At 59.9% G+C, this 24,424-nt stretch overlaps 2 protein-coding genes across 9 annotated transcripts in view; one reads left to right on the top strand and one right to left on the bottom strand.

The window, feature by feature from the left end:
• TBC1D2B (TBC1 domain family member 2B) overlaps positions 1 to 13,038 on the bottom strand; it is a 34,915-nt gene extending 21,877 nt beyond the window's left edge. The window contains exon 1 of one of the 3 annotated variants that reach the window (XM_024561991.4): positions 12,637 to 13,038. In XM_024561991.4, coding sequence (XP_024417759.3) covers positions 12,637 to 12,966 — 330 coding nt within the window. In that variant the 5' untranslated portion in view covers positions 12,967 to 13,038. Of the gene's footprint in view, positions 1 to 6,641; positions 6,717 to 11,346; positions 11,466 to 12,636 lie in introns of those variants that run through there. The other 2 variants (XM_053913029.2, XM_053913030.2) reach the window with 2 other exon arrangements.
• Positions 13,039 to 15,730: 2,692 nt separating this feature from the next.
• SH2D7 (SH2 domain containing 7) lies at positions 15,731 to 23,980 on the top strand. Of its 6 annotated transcripts, none has more exons than XM_024561990.3 (6): positions 18,468 to 18,643; positions 19,001 to 19,090; positions 19,759 to 19,924; positions 20,209 to 20,421; positions 21,502 to 22,158; positions 23,340 to 23,980. In XM_024561990.3, the coding sequence occupies exons 1-6, from the start codon at positions 18,468 to 18,470 to the stop codon at positions 23,388 to 23,390; spliced, it is 1,353 nt and encodes a 450-aa protein (XP_024417758.2). In that variant the 3' UTR covers positions 23,391 to 23,980. The 6 variants fall into 6 exon arrangements, with proteins under 6 accessions (XP_045052390.2, XP_024417758.2, XP_045052393.2 ...); XM_045196458.2 differs by having other exon boundaries at positions 20,137 to 20,421; XM_045196457.2 differs by lacking the exon at positions 23,340 to 23,980 and adding an exon at positions 22,626 to 22,871 and having other exon boundaries at positions 20,137 to 20,421.
• Positions 23,981 to 24,424: the final 444 nt, after the last annotated feature.

Here is a 24,424-nt window from a genome sequence, read left to right as displayed (position 1 = left end):
CGACCACAGGCACGGGGCAGCCTCGGGCCACGGCGGGACCGCTGAGCACTTCACAGATAGTTCTTCCACCACCAGCTGGGCGCTCATGGCACCCACACTTCCACCCACATTCACTGTCCCCTCTTCCCACCAGGAGTGGGACCCCTGCAGCCAGGGCCTCGTGAGAGACAGGAATGCAAAGCAGCGGCCAAAGGGTACGGGGGTGTCACAGGCCAGGGGGCGAGGTGGAGGCCGTGGCAACCAGAGAGGACCGGGCAGAGGGGGCAGGCGAATGTTACTCAAAGTTCAGGTAACCAGCCACCTGCGGAATCGAACGGTTCGGTGTGGCCTCACTGTCTACCGCCAGCGGTAAACCTGAACTCCAAGACGTCTCCACTTTCCTTGCACCCAGCTCCGTGCCACATACACAGGAGGTCAGTGTCTGGGGGCGAACAAGAAGTGAAGGGACAAATGCTGGTGAAGTGACACAGGAGCCTGGTGTTTAAGGGGCAGCCCTCGGTGGCAGAAGGCTGCGGCAGAGGGAAGGGTGTGTGCAAAGGCCCTGGGACAGGAGAGCGTGGGAGGCGGGGGCCGGGACACCCAGAGGCGGGCCCAAGGGTTTCTCGTGGGGCAATGACAACATTAGACAGTGTCACCACTACAGAAATAGGGAGACAGGGAGAGGACTGAGGTCTGTGGTGTCCGTGAACCACAGGGTGGACGGTGTGGGGGGCTCGGCCTGGCTCTGGCAGAGGCAGGGGAACCCAGCGCTCCTAGGGCTGGGAGAGGAGGCAGCTGGGAGACACCGAGGGTGAGCTCAAGCCCTCCTCCACCCTGCCTTGCACGGCCTGCACACACTCCACCGTGTCCGTCCGGGCTCGGAACACACAGCACACACTTACAGAACACCCAGCCGACCCCTCACCGCCCCTACCCCCGCCAGCTGTCTCCTGCAACGCAGGCACCGAGAAAAACCAGCTTTGGATGAGAAAACCTCCCCCCTGACCCCTCTGAGTAATAAATCTAACTGGGAACAATTAGTAACCTGTTAATCATCTCTCATTAACTTCCCGGGGCAAAAAAAATCCCTTTCAGGTCACATGTTTTCAATGGCTGACATATTATTCATGCCACAGAAACCTGGTCCAGAAGCCAGCAAAACACCTCGAGACAGTGATTAACGGGTTCCTTTCATTTTTAAAAAACTCTAGAAACCGCTGAGAGCATCTGACTGCCATCCTGGCAGCTGCTGAGAGGCCAGGCCGGCCGCGTGCACGTGGCCGGGGCGTGTTCGGGCAGCAGGGAGCTGGGCGGCAGGCTCTGGGGAAGCTGAACCCAGCACCAGCCCAGGGGCAGAGCTCTCGACGGGCCGCTTCCCCACTCGGTGTCTTCCCCTCACACCGAGACTGACTGGGTCCCCGCAGGCACAGACGCAGAGCAGCAGCCAGGCTCGCTTTGACACGCACAGATGTGCCCCGTCCAACAGCCGCAGGGGCCTGCAGAGCGTGTGGGACGCGGTGGGGACCGTGTGGTGATGTGTTTTGGACCCACTGGGTCAGACACAACACAGTTACAGAGACTAATCTCATCTGTGTGTGGCGGGCATCAGTAGGGGCATGGCTGACACTGTGCGTGTATCGTGGGTGCTGGACGAGGTCGAGAGCACAAGCAGGTTCCATTTGGAGGGTCACGGCAGGGGGTGAGAAGCCCAGAGGGAGACGAAGGGCCTGGGGCAGCCAACAGGACCCCCTTCTGAGGGCTTTGTGACTCAAGACACGCCCTGCTGTAGCTCAGCCCCTCGTCTGCACCACCCGATGTGGTTCACGTTCGCAGAAGCCAGCCAGGCTGGCTCATAGGGCCTTCACTGCCCCCCCAGAAAGCAGGGCAGGCAGGACCCCTAACAGTCTGGGAGCCTGCCCGCCCCCTGAGCCAGCAGTACTCGGCTGGGGCAGCAGACCCAGCCTGCGGGCTCTCTCCACCCGCCAAGCGGAGAGGTCCCAGTGCCATGCGTCCCCCGGCTGCTTCCCTGGGCAGCAGGGCCGACCCTGTGTGCCCACTGACCTGCGAGCCCAGCAGGCGGCCACGCTGTGGTTCACAGTGCCTAGCACAGTGCCCTGAACGCCGCTGAGCCCTCAAAGGGCCCAACCCGTCCTCTCCTCGTGTTTAGCTGCTCACACGGCTAAAATCCCGGTGCCATCTGCCACCAACCCCCACACCATAAATCCCATGGGGAGCGTTCTGGAATGTCCTATGGGCGAGGGGCAGGTGAGGGCCGGGTGGGCACAGCCCTGCTCTCACAGACGGCGGCTGCACTTCACTGCCACCCCGCAAGGTGCCCACCATGAGAAGGAAAACCAGGCCCCCTCGGGCGGCCCGAGTGGGATTCAGCCCCGAACAGCTGGCTGAGGGCCATGTGCTGCCCCAGCTGCTCCCGCAGCCTTTGCCCGACACCCAGACACCTCTCTTGGGAAGACAGGCCCCGGCCACCTGTCTCTCCTGGGGCCCCAGGGGCTCCCTTCCCTTCCTGCCCCGCCCCCTCATCGGTGCTCAGGGAAGTCGCAAAATAAAGTCATTTGATCACAAGTTCATTCACCGCCACACACTGGCCAGGCGGGGGCCTCGGCCTCATCGTCACTGCAGCTGCCCTGGCAGCTCTCTCTGCCCCAGGGCCCAGGCCATGGGTCAGGGGCTGGGACAAGGCTCATCTCCTGTGCCCCACGGCCACACGGCTGGGACCCTCTGTGGATTAATCCAAATGAAGGAAAACGGAAAACGCCCTGTACACAATAACATGGGTTCATTCCCTCGGCAAATAGTCATTAAGGGCCTAACCCAGGGCTAGTGAGGGGTCAACCCTGGGGGTACGCAGCTGGGTAACCACTCTGAGACACCCCGAGAGCAGATGGTGTCCTCGAGGCCAGGAGACGTGACAGACACGCTCACAAGTTCAATCAACACGCACGGGCCTGGGCACACACCTGAGAAATCCGCACGCATTACAGAGTCTAACGGCATCTGGTCAAACTTCTGAGAGGAGTTCAGAGCGCGGCACAGAGGTCATGAATCCATCTACAGTTCAACCTTCGAGAAATCTGAAAAGATGCGTCAGGTTCAAACCCCAGCTGTGCCCCACCAAATCGCCAGCGCCTCCTAAAGAAACAACAGCTACGCTGGCACCGACCGCACCACCAGAGAATCCAGACATAGGGGTAAATAAGCACGTCTAAAACGTTTACGTAGCATTTCAAGTCAGATCGGTGCAGAGAGGATTAATTATTAAACAATGGGATTAGGAGAACCGGCTAAAAATTTGGGAAGAAATGAAGGCATTGTGAATTATGACCCAGGTAATAATGTAACTGTGTGTGAAACTGAGAACGGCGGCTGGAGCACGCACCTGCCACGCAGGAGCCCGCCTGGCCGACAGGCACGGTCGAGAGGCAAAGCCAGGCCGGGCACCCTGATTTCAGGGCAAGAAGGAGAAGTGCGAATTCAGGACAAAACGCACCCTCTCAGCATTTCGACAGGAATCAGAAGTTCCTCTACGGTTTTTCTCAAAGAGTGAAATCCCAGTGACCCCAGCCACGTACACGTCCAGCTGAAACCCCTGCCAGGGCGCCGGCTCCGTGGGCCGGGACGCCTCCCGCGTCAGAGGCTGGCCCTGTCCACCTCGGGGTGGGGGTGGGGGGCCAGCACGCCCCCGCAGGCCATGAAGCACACACTGCTGCTCTGAGGATGGGCTGCCGGGCAGGAGCGGCCTGCACACGGAAAAGAGAGACGGAGTCTGTAGTCCGGCATGACAGAGCCCCCTGCTCAGTCTCCCTGGCCCGCCCTCCCGGACATTCTCCTGCCTGCCGGCTTGGGTTTCTGTAGCAGCGTCCCTACTGGTGTTGCGTCCTCAGGCCCCCCCAAACCCTCTCCGTACATCTCGCCATCAAGTCCTATGTGCCCCCTGCCTACACCTCTGATGGTTGCCACCACCAAGCCCACGCTGCCCACGCCCCACGGGACTGGAGTCTCTCGCCCACACAGAGGCATGCGGACGCCGGCCTCTAGGACCCGCCCCTACTGGGCGGACGCCCCTGCAAACCCCCACTCGCTCCTCAAGACCCAGGCCGAAGGTCCCACCTACGGGGCCATCAGATGTCCTCCCCAAAGGTCAGGGCCAGCGGGGGCCGCCAAGAGGGGAGGCCAGTGCACGTCCAGATGGGGAAGTCGCCAGCGGAGGGACGCAGTGCACCCACAGGTTGCTCAGAATGGGGGGCTTCTGCTTCTTGCGTTGAAGGAGGGGTACCTGGGTTTCCGAGCTGGGTGTTGGGCAATTCTTCCACGAGCTGTGAAAAGCACGAGAACCTTGGAAGCAGCCTGAGAAAACAAAGCTCAGCTGAACAAACAGGCTGCTGGCCAGGTGGCGTGGCTGGATAGAGCAGCGAACTGACACCCCGAGGTTGGGGGTTCGATCCCCGGTCAGGGCACCTACGAGCACCAGCCAGGGAATGCATCGATGAGGGGAACAACTAATCGACGTGCTCCTCTGTCTCTCTCACACCAAGAAACAAATTTTTTTAACTAAAAGAAAATAGACTATCATCTATCATTTTATCATCTAGACTGATAAATAACTGTAGGTTCTAAAGGTCCTTCTGAGTGTTTCAAAATCACGAGCCTGGAAACACACCCAAGGGATCTGGCCCGGAACCAGTAACACACACGTGACTCTTCCCCGGGAAGGTTCTGAAATCCTGTGTTTCAGTCCAGAGACCCAGGCGGGGAAAGGAAGGGGCTCTGGCTCTCCTCCTGGCTGCGCAATGCCCCCATTCCTCCAGCGAACCGACAAACCCTTGATCCCTAGCTTTTTAAGCTGCGGTCTTAACGTCGTCGACATACTCATGCCTTTTGTTAAAATAATTACACGAATTCTACACTAAACCCCTCAAAGATCAAGCAGGAACCCAGACCCCACAGTCGTTTTCCGGAGAGATCAGATGGCAGCCAGGCGGGACACGTAGGTCCCCACTCCTCAGTGCCCTGGGAGGTGGAGGTCTGCGAGGCTGGGCCATCCCTAACAGTCAGCGCTCTCTTCTAAAGAGCAAACGCTATGCGCGAAAAGCCATTCCGTGGACCCGTCCTCAGGAACACGAGGTAACAGAGATTAGCAACTCTGGGGACAGATTGGACGCAGGCCCGCAAACAGGACAGGGACCAGCCCCACTCTAGGACACGTGTAATAAGGGCGCGGGGAGGGGTCCAGGTTTGCAAGCTCAGGATAACAAAACACCGGTCCCTGCAGCCTGCAGTGGTCTCCACACCCTGTGCAACACTGCACTGCCCTGGCTTAGTTTAAGTTAAACTTAAAAGTAGGATGTGTAAGTCCCGGCCAGGTGGCTCGTTTGGTTAGAGCATCGCCCTGATACTCCAAGGCCATGGGTTCGATCCCCATTCACGGCACCTGTAAGAACCAACCAATGAGTGGAACAATGAATTGTTTCTCTCACTAAAGGCTCTCTGGCTCTGTGGTGGGGCCACCCCGAAACCCTCCCCCCCAGGGACGCGGGGCCTCCAGGAGCTCCCCCCCGAAAGTCCCTGGGGACGAGGGACGCCAGTGTGTGAGGTGCAGCAGCGAAGAGTGCCTGGGGCAGAAACGTCAGGGCCCTCAGGGAACAGTGCGGAGTGGGGAACAGGCCCCAAACCCATGCCCTGCAGGGCAGAGACTCGAAATGCAAAGAGGACACGCAGATAAAAACCGCAGAGCCCCTGAGGCAGAGCCCCTGAGGATGAGGGCTCAGCCCCGGCACTCCCCCATGCAGCCTGGTTCTTGCCTCAGAGCCACAGAGACCCATCCCTCACAGGGGAGAGCAGAGCGGCCCCCACCATGGCGTGCTCGGGTGAAAGGCTGAAACACAGTTCCTGAGCCCTGCCCTGGCCTCCCACCTCAACCAGAACCTGCAGGGGGTCGCAGGGATCCCCGGGGGCTTCGTCCTCACGCGCGTGTGAGAAGCCCGTTCCGAAGGAGGTGGTATCCTCCGCGTTAAGGAAATGAAAGGAGTCTGGTCAGCAGGCAGCCCTGGGAGTGAAGATGGGAGGACCGGCACACAGTGACGCTCACTGCACAGATAGGACCAGCCATTCCCATCGCTGCCACTCCCCTGCTCTCAAGTCCACACCCTGGACACGGATCACCCACACCGGTCACTTCCAGCCCTCAGGGGACTCCGAGTCTGCAATCTCTGACCTTGAGTCTCTCTACGCAACGAGAGAAAACAGAATAAGCCCGATTTCCTGCTTGTGGCTCAAGGGGGAAACATGTAGCAAATATCAGCAAACAGTGACATATAAAATGGTAAAATATTGTTCTTGTGTCTGGGAAAGGTTCCGGTGCCGGAACTGCCGCTCCCGAGCGTTGTGAACTGCCGCTCCCGAGCGCTGGGACTCAGGTTCCTCCCAGTGTCGGGCGGGGAGAGGGCAGGCTGGCCCCCCAGGGCCCCTTTGGTCCTGACTCAAGGAGAGTGTCCACTGGAGCAAAACCAGGGCCCCCTTCCAGCTGACAGAGCCAGTCACAGACAACGCCCTCGTCACAGCCCAGCACAGAGCAGGACAAGCTCCCTGCGGCCACAGGCCACGCCAGACTCCCGCCCCACGTCCTGTGCCCTGTGCCCGCAAACCTGGTAGTGGAACGCTGGCCGGCCACATTAGCTTTCTGCCGTGTGGCCACCTTCTCCACAAGCCCAGCCCCCCTGGACAGCAGAGGGCTGCAAACGGAAGTGAAGACTGGGCTTGCTGCCAAGAAATACCTCTTATAATCCAAGACCAACATCTCTGATAACACAGGCCTGCCCACCTGACCTCAGAGGCCCAGCTACCTCTGCGTGCAGGCAGGTCCCCACACGGCCAGGGGGTGAGGAGGCCCAGGCTCCCCGCTCCTCCCTCCCCCTTCTCCACCAGAGTCCCGTCCTCCCAGCACCCCATCCAAGAAGCAAACAGCCCCACATTAAAAGGTGCTGAGCTGCCCTGGCCCACATGGCTCCCTTGGTTGGAGCCTTGTCCCATAAACTGGAAGGTTGCGGGTTCGATCCCCAGTCGGGGCGCGTGTGGGAGGCAAACGATGGATGTTCCTCTCTCACATCGATGTCTGTCTGTCTGTCTTTCCTTTCCTCTCCCTCCCTCCCTTCCTTCTTTCTCTCTCTGCCTTTCTCTCTCTCTAAAAGCAATAAAAAAAAAGTCCTTGGGTGAAAATTGGGGGTGGGGGGTAGGAAAAAGATGCTTAGTCCATGTGACGGAGAGCCCAGTCCCTGAGCAGCTCACAATGTCACTGAGACCTGGCCACCCTGCAGCCTGGCTTCTCCAGGGCGCAGCCTGGGGAATCAGCGAATGCCACTCTATCCAAGTCCGCACCGCCCACAGCAGTTACCGCGCGGTGCACAGATTTCTGGCACGGAGCCATGTCCCAAACAGGATTCCCCTCCCCTTCACTTACTGTGGAAGGAAGCCAGGCCTCCCTCAGAATCGAAAACCTGGCGGACATTTGATATTCGCTCCCCAGGCCGAAGACAGCAGACAAATATGGTTTCTCTCAAAGTTGTTTTTTCCTTTTTTCTCTCAAAGCTCTTGCAATTCTTTGATTCTATCAAGTGCTAATCTATTTTTAAAGTCTCGATGCTGTCGTTCCTTAAATGAATGGAAAATTTTTCCTGCTGTGTCTGCAGGAACAGCGGGATGCTTACAGCACAGCGGGTGTTCAATACATTTGCTGAATGGATACATGTGAGAGAGCGCAGCCCCCACCTCCCTGCCCCCGCCTCGAGGACACGAGGGCCCAGAGCCGACACTGGGTCCCCTAACACCTGCCTGACAGTGCTCTAAGAATGGGGGTGCGCTGCGGAGCACAGACAGATCTTGGCCCCCAGGGAGCTTATGTCCTGGTGGGACCGCAGCACCGGATGCTGCGCTACCACGCAGGACAGACCCCTCCTGGGGCAGCCCTGGCCCAGATCCCCAGCTGACGAGGGGTTTCCAGTGCTGCTGCGACAGCTGCTCCTCACTGGGCGTCCCCAGGGCCCGCCTCAGCCACGTGCCATTGGAGGGTCCGGCACACACCGGCGCCTGGAGCATTCCCGCCGCCGTGCTCTCCATGAGACGCTCTCCAAAAGCAGCCCTGCTGCCCGCCTCACCGTTCCCACGCCACAGCCGCTCTCCGAGGGCTGGGCCTGGGAGCTCGGTGTCACTGAGGAGCAGCGTCACTGAGACCCTGCTCCTGCACGAACCTCCAAGAGACCTGAGAACTCCGGATCAAAACTGCCTGCCCTGGCCCAGTCTGAGAGTCCCTGTTCCAGGGGGCAGGTTCTTCCCTCTGGGGCATGTTGTGGCCCTGTACAAAGGCCCCTGCCCCAGGCGCACTGCCCGCCCCACAGGAGCCCCAGCAAGGCCCTATCGAGCCCACTGTCTACTTTATATGCCCACACGCCAAGAGCGGCTTTCTCATTAAGTGTTTGTAAAAAGAAACACCCAACAGAGCAATAGTTTGTGACGCATGAAACTGCGGCGCCCATAAATAAAAACTCTGGGAACACAGGGCCCCCACTCTATGGCTGCCTCTGTACAACGGCCTCAGCGTGCTCGCAGAGATGGCGCGCATGCCGGTGCGAGTGTGCCCAGAGCCCAGGCTGTGGCACCAAACACGCAGGACCGATGGACATGGGGGTAAGTCGTCCCTCGATACCATTCACCAAACGGCGGCCACCTCCACGACGCGGGGTGACAATGGCATCTGATGCGGCTGAGAATTCTAGCTGATTGCTTCTACAGGGCCGCCACTCACGCCGAAACCAGTGAGCACTGGGCTCCCTGGTTCAACGAGTGCCTACTGGGCACCTGCTCTGCACCAGGCCCTGGGCTGGGCGGCGAGGACACAGATGGCCGTCCCTGGGGGCAGGGGGGGTGGGGGCTGAGCTGTGACGAGGACTGCGTGCAAGGCACTGAGAGATGGGAAGCTGCCGTGGTGTCACACCCGATATTGGGGGGCCCTTAGGGAAGTGACAGCCCAGGAAAAGTCCACCCGTGGTCACAGACAGTATTTCTGGACCCCTGAGCGGGTGTCCTGTGTGCCCCAGAAGCCCGGCCTGCCACATCTGGCGTATGTGGAACGCACCATGATCACCCAGGCTGACGAACGTTTGCCATTAAGCTGAGAGCAGTTTCAACACCACAGCATGTGCATTTTCCCCACACAAGCGGCTTCAGAATAGGAATGCACGGCTGTTCCGTCACGTGTGACCCGGGGACCAACAAGCATGTTCAGCAGAGCACCCCCCCCCCCCCGCCATGCCTCCAGGAAAGGGGCGGAGGCCTCACCCGCTGCCACCGGGTGCGCAGACCTGGCAGGGCAGAGCCGACCGAGCTTCACCCCCGTTAGCCACGTGCTCTCTCCTTCCCTAAGTGCCAGGCACCCCACGACCGCCTCCGAGCCCCAGACCTCAGTAAAGCTCAGTGAGAAAGAGGCCTCAGCTCCCCTGCACCCCCACAGGAAGCATCAGCCTCTGCCTGACGGTTGCAGTGGTTCCCAAATGTCTCACTCGCTGTCCTTCCTACACAAGCTCGTACGGGGCCAGCTGGTAAAACGGCCCCAGTGCTTTCTCGCTGCACGAAAAGCACAAAGCAAACGCAGTCACAGAAGAACCACCCCATCTCATCACATCTCATCCACAACCACTGGTGTCCAGAGTCGGAGAAGGCAGCTGCGTCGGGACGGACAACACACGCACACTCGCTCCATTTCGGACTCCCTGTCCGGAGTCTCTCCTCTCAAAGAGGGTCTGGGCCTGCGCTAGGACTGCAGGCCGAGGACGCCCCCTCCCTGGCCTCTAGTCCCTCGTCTGCGAAATAAGGTGCTGGACCAGGTCCCTGGTTCAGCAACAGAGAAGCTGACCAAGAAATTCCAGTATCAGCTTACGGTGAGAGTCAGGCAGTAAAACGTTTTGTAAAAGCCCAACAAAACCACAGCTTCTCCAGAAAAGGCAGAAAGACGCTGTACAATGAGAAACATATGCTAATACCATAAGCAAATTGCTGATTTTTCTTTTCTTCTCTTCTGGACCCATCTGTCAAAGGAAATGGTGTCTGCACAATCATGTACAACTAGCTGGAGTCTCAGCAGGGCCTGTCCCCCCTCACCCACAGTGCTCCTCGGAAATCAGGGTCCCCTGTGGCGGAGGAACCCTGACGTGGAGGATTAATCAGTCCTTGGAGCTGAAAGGTGAAAAGGGAGATAAATCGCTGATTTCCGCTTTCACGACCACAAGAGTGTTCTTCTCAAAAGGAACTGCTGGACACTAAAACTCATCCTTCCTAAAACACACCCACACGCTGGAACCCCACATCTGGACGCCCCCTTCCTTTGGGGGGTCTTCTCTGCTTCCAGTTCCATTGTTTTTAGAAAGCAGAGCCCTGGCCTTGGGCATGCTGTCCTGCCTTGTCACTAAGCCAACTGTACGTATCAAAATAATCCTGCCCAGTTAGCAACCCACCTGGAAATCGTTGTGTTTTTTTTTTTAAAGAAATATTCTGGCCCTGATTGGTGTGGCTCAGTGGGTTGGGCAGCATCCCACAAACTGAAAGGTCACCAGTTCGATTCCCGGTTGGGGCCCATGCCTGGGTTGTGGGGCAGGTCCCTGGTTGGGGGCCTGCAAGAGGCAACCGAGCAAAGTTTCCCTCTCTTTTTCTCTCCCTTCCCCTTTCTCTAAAAAGTAAATTAAAAAAATCTTTTTTTTTAAAAAGAAATATTCTGAACACACTAAGATGGACCAAATAACATCACAAATACTGATGTGCCCACCACCCAGTCCTAGCAATACACTGGCACCCATTCGCCCACACACCACCCTCTCTTCCCGAGCAGGAACCACCGCCCAGACCCGGGGCTCGTCCTGCATGGTCTCCCACCAACCACGCGGCGGGGACATTTACACGATCTCTGAATTCCCTGCAGAGTCGGTGCCCTTGTGCGTGCAGCCCCTCAAGCAAGTACGTCTCTGTTGTCAGGTGTACGCGCGTGAGTCCTCCATGTGCACCTGCTGCCTCATGGCCCGTGACGTGAAGAGATCACGTATGTGGCCCTGACCCTACTACAGTTTCCCACAGCTCCCCGCCAGCCCCTTCCCACAACCTTGATCAGAACCGCTCCGGCCCCCTGAGGGGGAGGGGAGATTCCCCCCCAAGCACAGGACACTGCGACAACCTCACCAACACGTGTGCGAGGCAGGCTGAGGCTGCGGGTTCCAGCTCGCGCGGCTCTAACACCTCGCTCCCCACACTGCACCCACAGCCCCGGCTACGTAGACAACTCCGCTATTCAAAAAACTTTAAACGGAAAACCTGAGAGCGGGCTCCAAAGTCATCGGGGAAAATCTGACACTGGAGGCCGTTTTTCTCTTCACCAACCAGCCCACAGCACGCTGCAGAACAGGCAGGGTCCGTGTGCGGCCAGCACAAGCCTTTCTTTGGCACGCCCGGCTTCACGCAGCCTTGCTGGGGCCGTGCCCAAGTTCATACAAGCGCTTTCTGATGAAGCCGCAGAAGAACTGCGACCCTGCGTGGCTTCCTTTGTAGAGACAGGCTTCCTACACCCACGCAGGGACGGGATGTGGGGGTCTGTCAGAACGGCCTGGGGAGCAGCCCCAGCTGCTGCGGCTCCAGGGTTCCGGGAACAGTCGTGTGCTCACAAGGCCGAGGCAGCTAGGCACAGCTCACTCTGCGCTGCACTTGGCCCGCTTTCTAGAAAGTTGTCATTCGTCCCAGCCCAGCCCTGCTGCTCTGGGGCAAGCCCAGCTTACAACATGCAAGAGAAATGAGAAAGAGGAGTGAGGGTGGAGGCCCAGCCACCAGGCAGGCAGCAGGGGTGGGAGAGGCCAGGCCGGGCCCTGAGCTCAGTGATGGGGCCCCAAGGCCGGGGAGGCCTCTGCACCCCGGCTGTGACCTGCGGCCTGCAGACTGCACCCCACATTTCTGCATTATCTCCCACACCTCCTTCCTCCTGACAACCAGGAAGACCTCATGCTGGTAGAAGCAGCCAGGTCCCAACTTCCAGCCAAAATAAGGAGCAAGGAAACAGCTCTGCCCTGGCTGGCTGTGTGACAGAGGCTGGGGGTCCCTGCCCACTCTGTGCAAGACACTGGCGGCAGGGACACTCACCCGGCAGTCTCACGGATTCAACTGCTGTTCCTCCCAGGCCAGGGAAGAGACAGGGGAGGCACAGGGATGTGGGAGCACTCAGCCAAGGTCAACATGCCTGCAGACCTGGGCGACGGGGAGGGGGGCACAGGACACGCCAGGGATGCAGGGACACAGAGCCAGGCCAGGGAGATCAGACGACTGAGTGGCCACCAGGTAAAGGGCATGAGATGGGACACGGGGACAGAGTCTGGGGTAGAAGGAGGGAAAAGAAGGCACCCGGACCTCAGAGAAAGGAAGATGGAAGGAGAGGGTTCCATGGACAGATTTGCATGGGGCTGGGAGTCGGCCAAGGGGCGGGGGTGGTTCTAGGCTGAGGTGCGGGTCTTGGGTGCGGGCTGAGAAGGTGCTTCTGAGGTGCAGGCCGGGGTGCGGGCTCTAGGGTGCGGGCCTGTGAGCGGGTTCTAGGGTGCGGGCTGAGGAGCCGGCTCTCACCTTGAGCACCGTGACGGCGCCCCCGCTGTGCACCTGGAAGTGCGCGGGGGGCTCGGCGCCGGGCTCTGCTGCCTCGTCGGGACCCTGGTAGCTGAAGCAGGCGTCGGCGATGTCCAGGTGGCCGAGCGGCAGCGCGTCCTGCGGGCTCTTGAAGTAGTAGAGGTAGCAGCGCCGCGCGTCAAACACGAACCAGCGGTTGCGGTAGCTCCGAAGCGGGCCCTTGCCCGACAGCTTCTGCAGGTAGCCGCAGAGCCGCGCGGGCTCCCGCCCCAGCCCCGCGCCCTCGCCGCCGCCGCCGCCCTCGTCAGCGCGGGCCCCGGGCCCCGGCATCGCCCGCCGCGCGCCCACTGCAGCCCGGCCGGGCGCTCGCCCGCGCCGCCGCCGCCGCCGCCGCAGCCGCACCCTCCTGGCCGCCCCGCCCCCGCACGCAAGGCGGCCTGGGACTTGTAGTCCCGCCTCCGCCACGCCCACGACTTGCGCGCGCAGAGCCGCCTGGGACTTGTAGTCCGCCTACGCCCACCCCTGAGCCCCGGGACGGGGCCAAACCACTCAGCTCTGCAGTCCGGCAGGCTACTACCGGGCGGGCCACCCCGGCCCTCGCTGGCCTCTTGTCCGGCACTATTGCGCTGCTGTCGTGGAGTGTGGGTACACGGGAGTGTGCGGGGCTCGAAATCCCGCGGAGTGTCCCCTCGGCACTGTGGGTACAAAAGCCTGTGTGTAAGCGTCTGCCCCGCCAGATTCACAGACTCGTAGTGCACAAATGAGAGCCTATTGCCCGGCGCCGAGTGGGTGGGTGCTGGGTAAATATTTGTAGAATGCATGAATGAAAACCGACGCACGCTCCGCCTCTCCGGACCTCATATCTGCATTGACTTCAACAAACGTTCGCCGAGCGAGCGCCAGGTGCTCTGCGCGCCGCGCTAGTGCAGGTGCCGACCTTGCAGGTCGCAGTCGCGTCCCGAGACGGTCTTCTAGGAGGGGGCAGAGAATACCCACGCGAAACCGGAAGGCATACTGTGTTGCATAAATGCTGCGGTGACAACTTGAATAAGATTTACTACTTAAATAGGCCTTAGTTCTTGCCAGGGCTTCAGATGTTAACTCGTGAACTTGCAGAACCTCAAGGGGCAATTAGGGCCCCTTGAGGGCCTAATAAAACAAAGTAAGGGGATGGGGGGCCTTGAGTGTCTGCCCACTGCTGGCGCCAAGGAGAGTGGCCCAAGCCTTCCGAGGCCTCATTGAGCCTCCAGGACCAAGTCTTCTCAACCCGCAGACCTCTCCTAAGCCACCCTGGGATGCTGGCGACCTCATGAACCCACCCTGCGATGTCTCACCCCTCATTCCGGGGGCCGTGAGCTGGAAGGGGGCTCCACCACGGGGCTTTATCTCATCTCCTTGATACCTCCCCACCCTATCATCAGTTTGGACGATGTTTATGATTTATGAAAAATTCCGAACACATGCAGCTTCAGTCTCCCCCACCCCGAACTGTTTCTGACCAGATCGTGCCCCCTCGAGGCCCTCCTACGTGGAAATTCGGGGGCTGCCTCTGGTGGCTCTGAATTCCTTGGAACCCTTCTTCAACGGCTCCTCGGCGTGTTACAGTCCTCAAGGTCTCTCGGGTTAAATGTCAGCATCCTGTGGTCAGGGGCCAGCTTAACACAGCCCAGCTGTGTCCCTCCTGTGAGTAATGTGGGTATGCTTGGTGCCCGGGGGCCTGCCCCCTGAGTCCTCTAGAAAACCCAGTGACCAGAAGGAAGTGGCCAACCCAGGGAAGTGGCTGCTGTTTACTGAAAAGGGGAAATTTCGGCAGTGACCTTGTTCTCCACACTTCCCACCCTTACTGGGGGGGGGGGGGGGGGCGGTGCCTGGGGCTCTGGAGGTCAGGGGAGGGTTCCAAAATAAGGGAGGGGCTGTGTGATCACCTGGCCTCCCTGTGCCTCAGTTTCCCCACCTGTGGAATGGCATAAAAATAACATTTACCTCCTAGAGCTTTTGAGGCTTACACGAAACAATAAGTACAAAGGACTTGTCACAGTCCCTGGTGTGCAGTAGCCTGGTAGCTAATTCAGCCCACAAACAGCCGCGGCCCTGCTCTTTGCCTCTGCCAGCCGTTGGTGGTGCCCAGAAAAGGCCTGGACCTGGCTACAGCTGCAAGAAACTCAGGCCTAGACAGGGGGTGGAGCTTCCGAGAGAGCCCCGCCAGGAGACCGCCCCACCCCACCCCCACCCCCGGGGGCGGCTCCAGGAGGCCTCATTTCCCTACCAAATTGTCAGGCAAATCTACACACCTTGTGATTCTCTCTCTTCAGAGAAGTCACCCGATGTGCTGACCAAGCTCCCATCCTCCAGGGCCAGGGAACCAGGGCTGGGAAAGGTAGAGACCCGGGTGCTCCCCGGGGCTGGAGGGCGGAGGGTGGGCAGGCGGCTCCCCCCACCCCCAGCCCCGCACACTTCAGAGTTCTTTGGAGGTAAGACGACCTGACCTCCAGACCATGTTCAGATATGATGGAAGTTTTACAAACACGGCATGAAGCTGACGCAGTACGATGTTGTGTGGACAGTTCCTTATACATTTGTTCATTTTGACTTTGTAATTTTTAAAAAGATTTTATTTTTAGAGAGAGGGGAAGGCTGGGAGAAAGGGAAAGTAACAGCAATGTATGGTTGCACTCCAGCACCCCCTACTGGGGACCTGGCCTGCACCCCAGGCATGTGCCCTAGACTGGGAATTGAACCTGCAACCCTTTGGTTTGCAGGTGGGGCTCAATCCACTGAGCCACACCACCCTGGTCTGATTTTATACTTTTCTAGTTTTAGATTTCGGAGGCATTACTAGTATGGGTTTTTGGGTTTTGGTTTGTTTTCATGTCTCACACATGTGTTACACGCCCTTCATGAGTTCCCAGTACTTGGCCATTGTCCTGTGAATAACACAGAAGACGCTGTGTTTTGGGGGGAGGGTGGCTGGAAGGGGCCTCACTGGGTATCGCTGTCCCACCCCAGCAGCCACGCTGTACAGATGACAGGGCAAGCTCCCTCAGTGACGTCAAGGAGCCACACCAAGAGTCCCGGAGACACAGTCTGTGAGCATCCTTCTGGAGAAACCTGGGTTTCCTGGTCCGAGGGCAAGCCAGACTGAGCAGCCTCAGAGCGAGTACCTTTTGGACAATCCACGATCATCTATTGGTCCTAGAGGAGAAGCGTAACTTTGAGGGAGGGGAACCCAGGACAAGGAAGTTTCGATGAGACAGGCAGAGACTTTGGATGCGGGGACTTCCCAGCCCAGGGGTGACTTGGAGCTGGGCGGACGTTTACTCCCTGTGCATGCTGGCTCCCAGCCACTGTTCTGCCTGGATCAGCTCCCAGCTCCCACACCGTGCCAGGTGGGTCCCCTCTCTCCTCCCCGTTTTTTACAAGTGAACAGAGATGCCATGGGATCCCAAGCCCGTTAATTGGGCTCCAGAGCCTGAAACCTCTGAACTCCTCTGTCTACATCTCAAGGCACCTCAGGGGGGAGGAGGGTGGGGGAGGCTCCTCCATCCTGGGCCCCTGGGCCTGCCCCCACCCCCGGTGGGCAACCACACAGATGAGCTGAACAGTGGGAAGCTGAGCGCCGTGTTAGAGTCACCCCACCCGCCCTTCACGCAGCCCCTGTGATGCCCCAGACCAGGGCCTTGCCCTCCTCACCCACGCTTCTTCTGAGTGTAAACTCAGACCCCTCTTGATTTGCCTGATTTCGGAACCGTCAGCCCTTTCCCAAGCTGTCCTGGGCTCTGCCTCCCCGCCTGCACACCAAACCTTTGTCTCCTTATGCAAACACCCGGGTTCTGCTCAGAAAAGCGTCCGACCTAAGAGGAAGGCGGGAAGTCAGCACGTCATGGAAAATGACAGCCGCGCATTTCTTTGTATTTGAATACTTCCAGGGCTTGGTGTGGGCAGCCGCTCGCTCGACTCTGGGCCTGACCCTGGCCCCCTTGGCCTTTTTTGCTCTGTCGATCACTTTGGTGTCTGGTAAAGCCGTGGGCTTCTCAGAATAGCGTTTTTAAATGTGCCAGGAAAAAAAAAAAAAAGCTTAGAACCACAGCGGAAAATAAATTATACTGAAAGGCGGTTGTCAAAATATTTGCGATATGCTGACACCATGTGCTTCTTATGTGCGTGTTCAATAACGAGACCCAGCATTGGGTCTACTTACTGTGGTTTTGAGGTAAACAGGAGCAAAAATGATGTCTCGAGACGTCTGCACACAGCTGTCACAGGACATGGAAATCTCTGCCATTTGTGTTGGCGGCGGAGCCACGGCTGCGGCGGACGCTCCCTGCACCCACCAGGGAAGGATGTGCTGACTTTGGTCGGAGGTCAGAGAAGACAAAGACAAAAGCCACCCACCCGCCTGCCCCGCTTTGGGAAATCACAGTCCTTCCCAGCCTGAGACTGGAATTTCCATTCTGCCCCCAGGGCTTGCCCGGCTCACGTCTGTGGTGGGCAAACCCACCAGCAAGTACATGGTGGGTGGCTCCCTCCCGCAACTCCGGGCTGGAGATGACAACCCCCTTGTCAAGGCCGACATTAACTGTCTATAAAAGGGATGTTCACCGGGGCTGGCCCCCCCGGAAATGCTTGCTGTGCGCCTGTGCGGACAGCGTGACCTGCAGAACTTCTCTCCATCCGCCCGTGAGGCAGGGGGACGCCCCGTTCCCCTGGCTCCAGGTGTGGAACGCGACTCTCAGACAGGGAAGGCACTGCCCAAGCTGAGGTCCAGGCGCTTCATGCCCTTGCCTTCCCTCTGAACCACACACTGTGCACGGGGGTGTGTGTGATCTGAGAGGGCCATGATGGAGGTGAAATGAAGTAATGATGACAATGGTTACCGGCTGGGGAGGACCCAACGTATCCCAGAATTGTTGCACGCCAGCATCCTCCTTCTCCTCCTCCTCCTCATCAAGGTAACGGCCAATTCTAATCAGTTGTTATTCCAAACACTAAGGACCCAACAACAGGTGGCATTACTGTCCCTGTTTCGGAGATAAAGACACTAGTTTGCCGGAACTGGAACCAGTGAAATAGGGCTGTGGCACCATCATTATTTTTTGAAGTGAACGGTTTCGCTGAAGCGGAACCTGTGCCAAGAAGAGTGCATAAACCGTGAGTGTGGAGTTCCATGAACTGTCCCAAAGCAAACGCACCCATGTCACCTGCCCCTTGGACTGGGAACCACGCAAGACGTTACTGCACCGGCCGCTGCTCAGTCTGGCCAGTCACAACCGCCCCAGGGGTAACCACGCCTACCCTGTGTTACCATCGCGAGTGGTTCTGTCTCCTTTGCACTTACATACATGTTCCCTCGTTCTTAACCACTAAGCCCCCACACTTAGCCCCCATAATGACCCTAGAGGAGTGTGGAAAGCAGGTCTTGAGCCCTGGCTGGTGTGGCTCAGTGGATTGGGTGCTGGCCTGCAAACCAAAGGGTCGCCGGTTTGATTCCCAGCCAAGGTACATGCCTGGGTTGTGGGCCAGGTCCCCAGTAGGGGGCGTGTGAGAGGCAGCCACACATGGATGTTTCCCTGCATCTCTTCCTCCCTCCTTTCCCCTCTCTCTAAAAGGCCAAGCCCAGTGTGGGGGTGCAGGTCAGGGATGCCTTCCCTCACTCTCTGGCTGCAGACGTGCCCCTCCCCCCAGTGTCACCAGCCAACCCAGAGGTGACAATAGGGCTCCTGTGTGCTGTGGACGGTTGGAGTGTTTGAGGGCTCAGGCAAATGAGCGGGCGCACACACAGATATAGAGGTGTGTGCGCTCGGGGCTAGGCGCCCACTTCAGCGCTTGCCAGAATGGAGGGCAGTCTGACGCAGCTCTGCGGGGGCCAGGGGCCCAAGGAGGCAGGGGATAGCCAGGCTGTGGCCCAGCTGCAGGAGCTGGCCCTGAGGTGGTTCATGGAGACACAGGCCCCCCTCATTCTGCACCATGGAGCCCTGCCCCCCTGGTTTCACGGATTCATCACCCGCAAGTAAGGCAGAGAAGGTGGTCTTGGAACTCTGGGACAAGCCTGGCTCCTGCTGTCTCCCTGGGCTGGGCAGGGACACCGGGAGGCGGTGGGCAGGGGAACCGAGTGGGGAGCACCCTGTTCCCGGGGCACCGGTCCCCGCTCTGCATATAGACTAGGACACGAAGTGGCGATGTACATGAAGCAGCAAGGGAGGCTGTACCAGGGGGTGGCTTCAGGACTCCAACCCAGAGCTGCTGAGCTGGGCCTGGACAGACCCCGGGCCAGCGGAAGGGCTGAGCAAGCATGTGGAGGTCTGAGGGTCTGGGCACCGGCCCGCAGGGACCCCCAGGCCCGGCTCAGGGCATGTGCTCTGCCCAGGCAGGCTGAGCAGCTGCTGGGGGACAAAGCACTTGGCTCCTTCCTCATCCGCCTCAGTGACCGGGCCACTGGCTACATCTTGTCCTACAGGTAAGGGAGGATGCGCTGTGCAGGTAAGCAGAGGCCCCCCAGTCTGTGCCGCCTGGCTTTCCCTGGGTGCTGGCTCCCTCACTCCCTCACTGTCCATGTTTGTGGGACATTTCCTCAGCAGCACTGGCCATGTGCTGGGATGAAGTCCTGGCCAGACAAGGGGGTGACAGGGGGGCAGGGGAGGGCTTCACAGGGGAACCTCGAGCCCAGGATAGAAGGAAGAATAGCAAGTGGCCAGGCAGAGAAGGCTGTGTGCCTGGGGTTTACCTGCGGGTTTACCTGCCTTGGAGGGATGCCTGGGAGGAAGGCAGGTGTAGTGGGGGTGGGGGCTGGACCCCCTTTGCGGCAGGGCAGGGTCCATGGTGGGGTGGGTCAGGCTGCCTCGTGCAAGCACAGGGCCGGATCTCATCCTTAAGACTTTGATATTTTGTTTGTCCTGGATGTTTCAGTATTTTTATCTTCTAAAATACTGGGTTATTAGCATCGATGACTGAATTTTGTGGCATCTTTTAAATTTCACACCAAGTGGGATCTGTCCCTCGCCCCCACCTCGCCTGGCCCTGCCCTCCCCGGCCCCCTTCGGGCGTCCTAGGAGCCTAGTCCTGCACCACCCACACTCCGCAGGGCCCCCAGGGCCCAAGGGATCAGGCCAGCCTGTCGTGTTGCAGGGGCAGCGACCGATGCCGGCATTTTGTCATCACCCAGCTCCGAAACCGGCGCTACCTGGTCTCCGGGGACACTCAGAGCCACGGCAGCCTGGCCGAGCTCGTGTGCCACTACCAGGCGGTGCAGTTTGAGCCCTTCGGGGAGACCCTGGCTGCCGCCTGTCCCCGGGTAGGCACCCCTCTTCCCCGGGGTAAGGGCGACGGGCCAGTAGCCCAGGTCTGGGGGGGTGCACCACGCGGGGCCACTGGCCTTTTCTTCCCTATTTACTGTCACGCCGGGCCACTCACCACGGGGGCATGGCCCCCATTTGAAAAGGGGAGGCTGAGGCAGTGTCTTCTGCAGGCTCGGGGACCCTCAGGCATGTTTCATTCCCTAGCCAGCAAGCAGTCTCCGGCAGGCGTGGGAGGCCAGGCGGGTGTGACCCCTCTCTGCTGTGTCTCCACTGTCCCCAGCTGGAGGACAATGACCTCTACGATGCCATCACCCTGGGCCTCCAGCAGACCAGCCTGGGCCTGGAGGACCCACCTGCAACGGCAACCCCCACAGGGGCCCCAGGCAAGGCCAGCAGCCCCTGCCCCCCTCCGAAGTCCCAGGTCTCCTTCCCGCACACAAAGAACAGCATATACGGGAGTCCCAGGAACGTGTCCAAGGAGCTGAGCATGGAGGTGAGGAGGATTCTGGATTCTGGGCGCCCACACACAGGCCCCGCAGGGGACCCCCGAGTGGCTTGCCGTGCCATGCATGGCCTGCCTGTGGCAAGCCGAATTGGGTCACATCTTGCTTGGCTTGGCCTGTGTAGCTGGGTGATGTGGGGCAAGTCCCCCATCTCTCGGAGGCCTGTTTGCATCCCTGAGGTTCCTCTGGAGCTTGCATGACAGAGTGGGCACAGGATGGCTGGGGTCCGCTGTACCTGGGGCTGGGAGGGGGACCACCGTCCCTGATGCTCTCCCACAGCTGCTCCCAGGAGGGGCTCAGAGGCTTCTCTCGCTGTCAGACCCCTGCGTTTCCCACACAAGCTGAGATCTTCCCCAGCTCCTCACCCGGCGCCCCATGGCCTCTGCCTCCGCCTCCTGGCAGGCCTCTGGACCTTCCCCCTCAGCCCCTTTGCTCTTCCTGTTCCCTGCGCCTGGCACCCTCTTCCCAGCAACCGCAGACACGGCTCACTCTCACTGCACCCCGTTCCCGGCTCCCATGCCATCTCCTAGCAAAGGCACCTAAGCTGTCCAAATGCACCCTTTCCCGCCTGTGGCTCTGTTCCCCATGACCCTGCTTTGCTCCTCATTTCCGATCGGTACCTGATGTGTTACCCCGGGTCGGTGACGTCGGTCCGTGTGACGGTGACAGTGCTGCCGCCTCTCGGGTTGGCACGCACTCACCCCCGACCCCTGAGTCCTTGGCCCTCAGGACATGGCCTGGCACCCAGCTGTTGCAAACAATTAACTTGGGGGGCATTCTGAAGGGCCTGGGTTCTGGGGGCTCAGGGGAAGCAGGGGACCACCCCAGAGGCAGGAGGAGGCAGGTGGTAGGGACAGCTGGTGACCCCAGATTTTGAATCAAGACAAAGAGCATCCTCAGAGCTCTGCGTGATCGCCGTCTGGGCCCTGAACTGGTACAACCAGCCCTGTGCCCAGGTCAGGTAAACTGAGGCCAAGAGGGGTTGCAGGTGGTCTGAGCGCGCTTCAGTTTACCCACAGGTCTCTTGGAGATGGTGACTTTTACAAGGTTCTCTGTCCCTCTCTCCCCAGCCCCGCACCGGGGTGCCGCCCCTCCCTGAGAGGGGTGCCTCTCATCTGGACCAGCTGTTTGGAGGCCCCAACGTCGTCTATGCAGAAACAAGGAAGACGAGGCAGGCACAGCTAGGTCCGGGCACCGAGGTGTCCAGCAGGCATGGGCCGCTTCCAGCCAGCAGCCAGGCCAGCCCCCCTGGCAAGGGGACCCTGGGCAGACTCTCAGATGGAAGCCAGGACAGGCCTGACAGCCCGGGGCTGGCCCTCTCTAGGGGCAGCCCAGACCAGGGCCCAACCGTCTCTCCCACTTCCTGGGGCCTCCTCCTGCCCCCCTGTTCTGAGGCTGGAGGACCCTCAGCTGCCACCCGGAGTCCAGGGTCCCCGAGGCCTGGCCACAGGGCTCGGGCCCGCTCCACGGATACCTACGCATTGCTCCTGCAGGAGGCCAGCGGTGTGCCGAGCCAGGGTGGCAGCACCTACGAGGAGGTGCCGGTCCGCTGGGGCGGCCCTTCCAGGCCGCTGCTTCCTCGGGCCGGTGTCCCCCATGGCAGGCTGTCGGGGCCCATAGACCGTGCCTACACCAGGATTGCGGGGGCCCCGGGGCTCCAGGAGCTGGGCGACGCCCACACATACACCCCTGCATCCAAGAGCAAGGAGCCTGGACAGACACATAAGGTGGGCTCCACAGTGGGGGGCGGGGAGTGGGCTGCCAGCAGCTCCCAGGGAGCAGCTGGTGGTAGGCGGGCCCTGTGGCCCTCGGGCAGGGGCAGGGCAGGCTGCCCCCCCTCCCCCACACCGCAGGCACCCAGAACTTTCCAGCCCTCACATGGGCCCAGGGGTGGTGGGGGAGGCAGCTGTTAGACTTGGGTGTCAGGTGTCTGCTTCCAGGCCCTTCTAAAGTCTTTCTGTACAGCACACTGGGGTCCCTGACCCCCCCTCTCAGCCACTTCTGGGGTCTCCAAGCCCCTGAGACAGAGAAGGGGCTCCAGGTCTGACCTGTCATGGCTCAGCCACTCCCCGGCCACGTGGCTTTGGGCAAGAGAGTTTCCCTAGCAGGAAAGAGCCACCAGGCTGAGGACATGCATGATGGGCCACCCAGCTAATCTGAATTCCAGAGAACAAAATTTTTTTTTTTTTTTTAGCATGAATATGCTCCAAATATTGCAATCATTGATCACTTACCAGAGACTGAAATTTAACGGGGCATCCGGTACTCCCGTCCCTCATCTATAGGAGGCGCTGGTCCTCAGGCTGAGTGTGGGCGGCTGCCTGGAGCAGCGGCTTTCACATGCTGTGCTGCAAGAACGGTTAAACCATCCGACCCCTGACTGTTTAGTCGGGGGCACTGACCTCTTTTCCCTCAGATGGTCAAGTAAAAAAATGACAACAGCCAGCAGAACAGCTGTCCGGTGTGAATGAATCAAAATTCTACCCATCTTTCTTTGTCAGATCAGCAAAAAAAATCTATTTTTGGGGTGCTGCAGAATTTCGGTAATTAGCTTCTGTGCCGTGAGATGCACAAGGTTGAAAACCGCTGGCCGAGAGGACAGGGCTAGGCACCTTCAGAAGCTCGGGCACAGCCCTGAGAGCCCTCGGGGAGCAGAGCTGCTCAGAGCTGCGTTCCATAAGAAAGGAGGGTGGGGAAGCTCGGCCAGCCCCTCCTGGGGGCAGGGCTGTGCCCAGAAAGTCCTGCCTCCCCTGTGCCTGCGACTGCACTGCCCCTGGCTGCAAAGCCCCCTGTCCTCTCTGGTCCTGGGTGGCACCATCTGCACCCCGTCCCTTCCACCTGGGACACCAGTGCTGCGGGTTCTGGCACCCCGGGGACCCCGGCTCCAGTGTCTTCTCCCTCCTTGCAGCCTGACAAGCTCCGGAAGCTCTTCTTTGTGGACAAGAAGCACAGACCCTGATGGCCTGGCTCCCAGCAGCCCACCCTGGGGGTCTCCTGGTGCCCAGGCCCTGCAGGGGTCCTAGGGACGTCCTCACTCACCCGAAGGAAGGTGCCCCTCAGACCCCCAGCCTGGGATGGAATGGGGCTCAGACACACCGCAGGTGGGGCCTCCCACCGGGCCAAGGAGGGGGACTCGCACTCCTCCCCTGACTCCCAGGCCCGCCAGGTGGCCCCGGCCTCTCAGGACCATCCCTCAGGTCAGGTGTCTCTGCCTGGACCCCCTCCGCTCAGACCCTTTGTTCCGTTCCACCCACATCCCCACCTCCCTGAGGGTGACCCTCAGCCTGCTGCTCCCTGCCCATCCTGGGCAGAGCAGGCTCGTTCCACACCAGTGGGAACTGTCCCCCGAGTGGCCTCGTGGCCGTGCAAACTCCCGCTGAGAAACGGGTACATCCAGGGGCGCTGTCAGGACCGAGTGTGGCCAGCAGCCTGCGCCTGACCCATGCTGAGCCCCACACAGTCACCAGAAGGACGACGGTCACGGAGGAAGCGTACACATCTTCCACCTGAGACCATCCTGTGTGGGGCTCCCTCGAGGATTTGGGCATAGAGACACCTTGGCCCCAGCCCTGAAATAAGAGTTGGCACCGAAGCGGGAGGCACAGCCTAGTCCGGGGGAGAAGTGCTAAGAGCGATGGGCGCCCAGGATGAAGGGCAAAGGGCCCGGGACCGCTACGACACGCACACACACAGACGGCCTGGGGACAGACAAGGGTTTTACTAGCAGCAGCTCGAAGATGTGTGCACAGCACTCACCAGGGAGGGGCAGGGACAGGGCCAGGGCCCCGTGTTCGCACAGCTTCACGTGGGGAGGGGTGGGGAAACGGGGACAGGCAGGGGGGCGGGCTGCTGCCTGGCTGTGGGGGTGGAGCGGGATTGCTCAGCCCGTTAAATCTCATCTTTCCTTCTCTTCGCCCTGGGTGACCAGGGTGTGCTTCCCACACGTGGTCATGGTGGTCCCTCCGCCCCTCCCACCCTGCCTTCCCCTCCCAT

This window comes from Desmodus rotundus, chromosome 10 (assembly GCF_022682495.2).
Source record: "Desmodus rotundus isolate HL8 chromosome 10, HLdesRot8A.1, whole genome shotgun sequence".
NCBI classification, from domain to species: domain Eukaryota; kingdom Metazoa; phylum Chordata; class Mammalia; order Chiroptera; family Phyllostomidae; genus Desmodus; species Desmodus rotundus.
The sequence above is the reverse complement of the archived record's forward strand: the minus strand, read 5'-3'. Positions and strand labels throughout refer to the sequence as shown.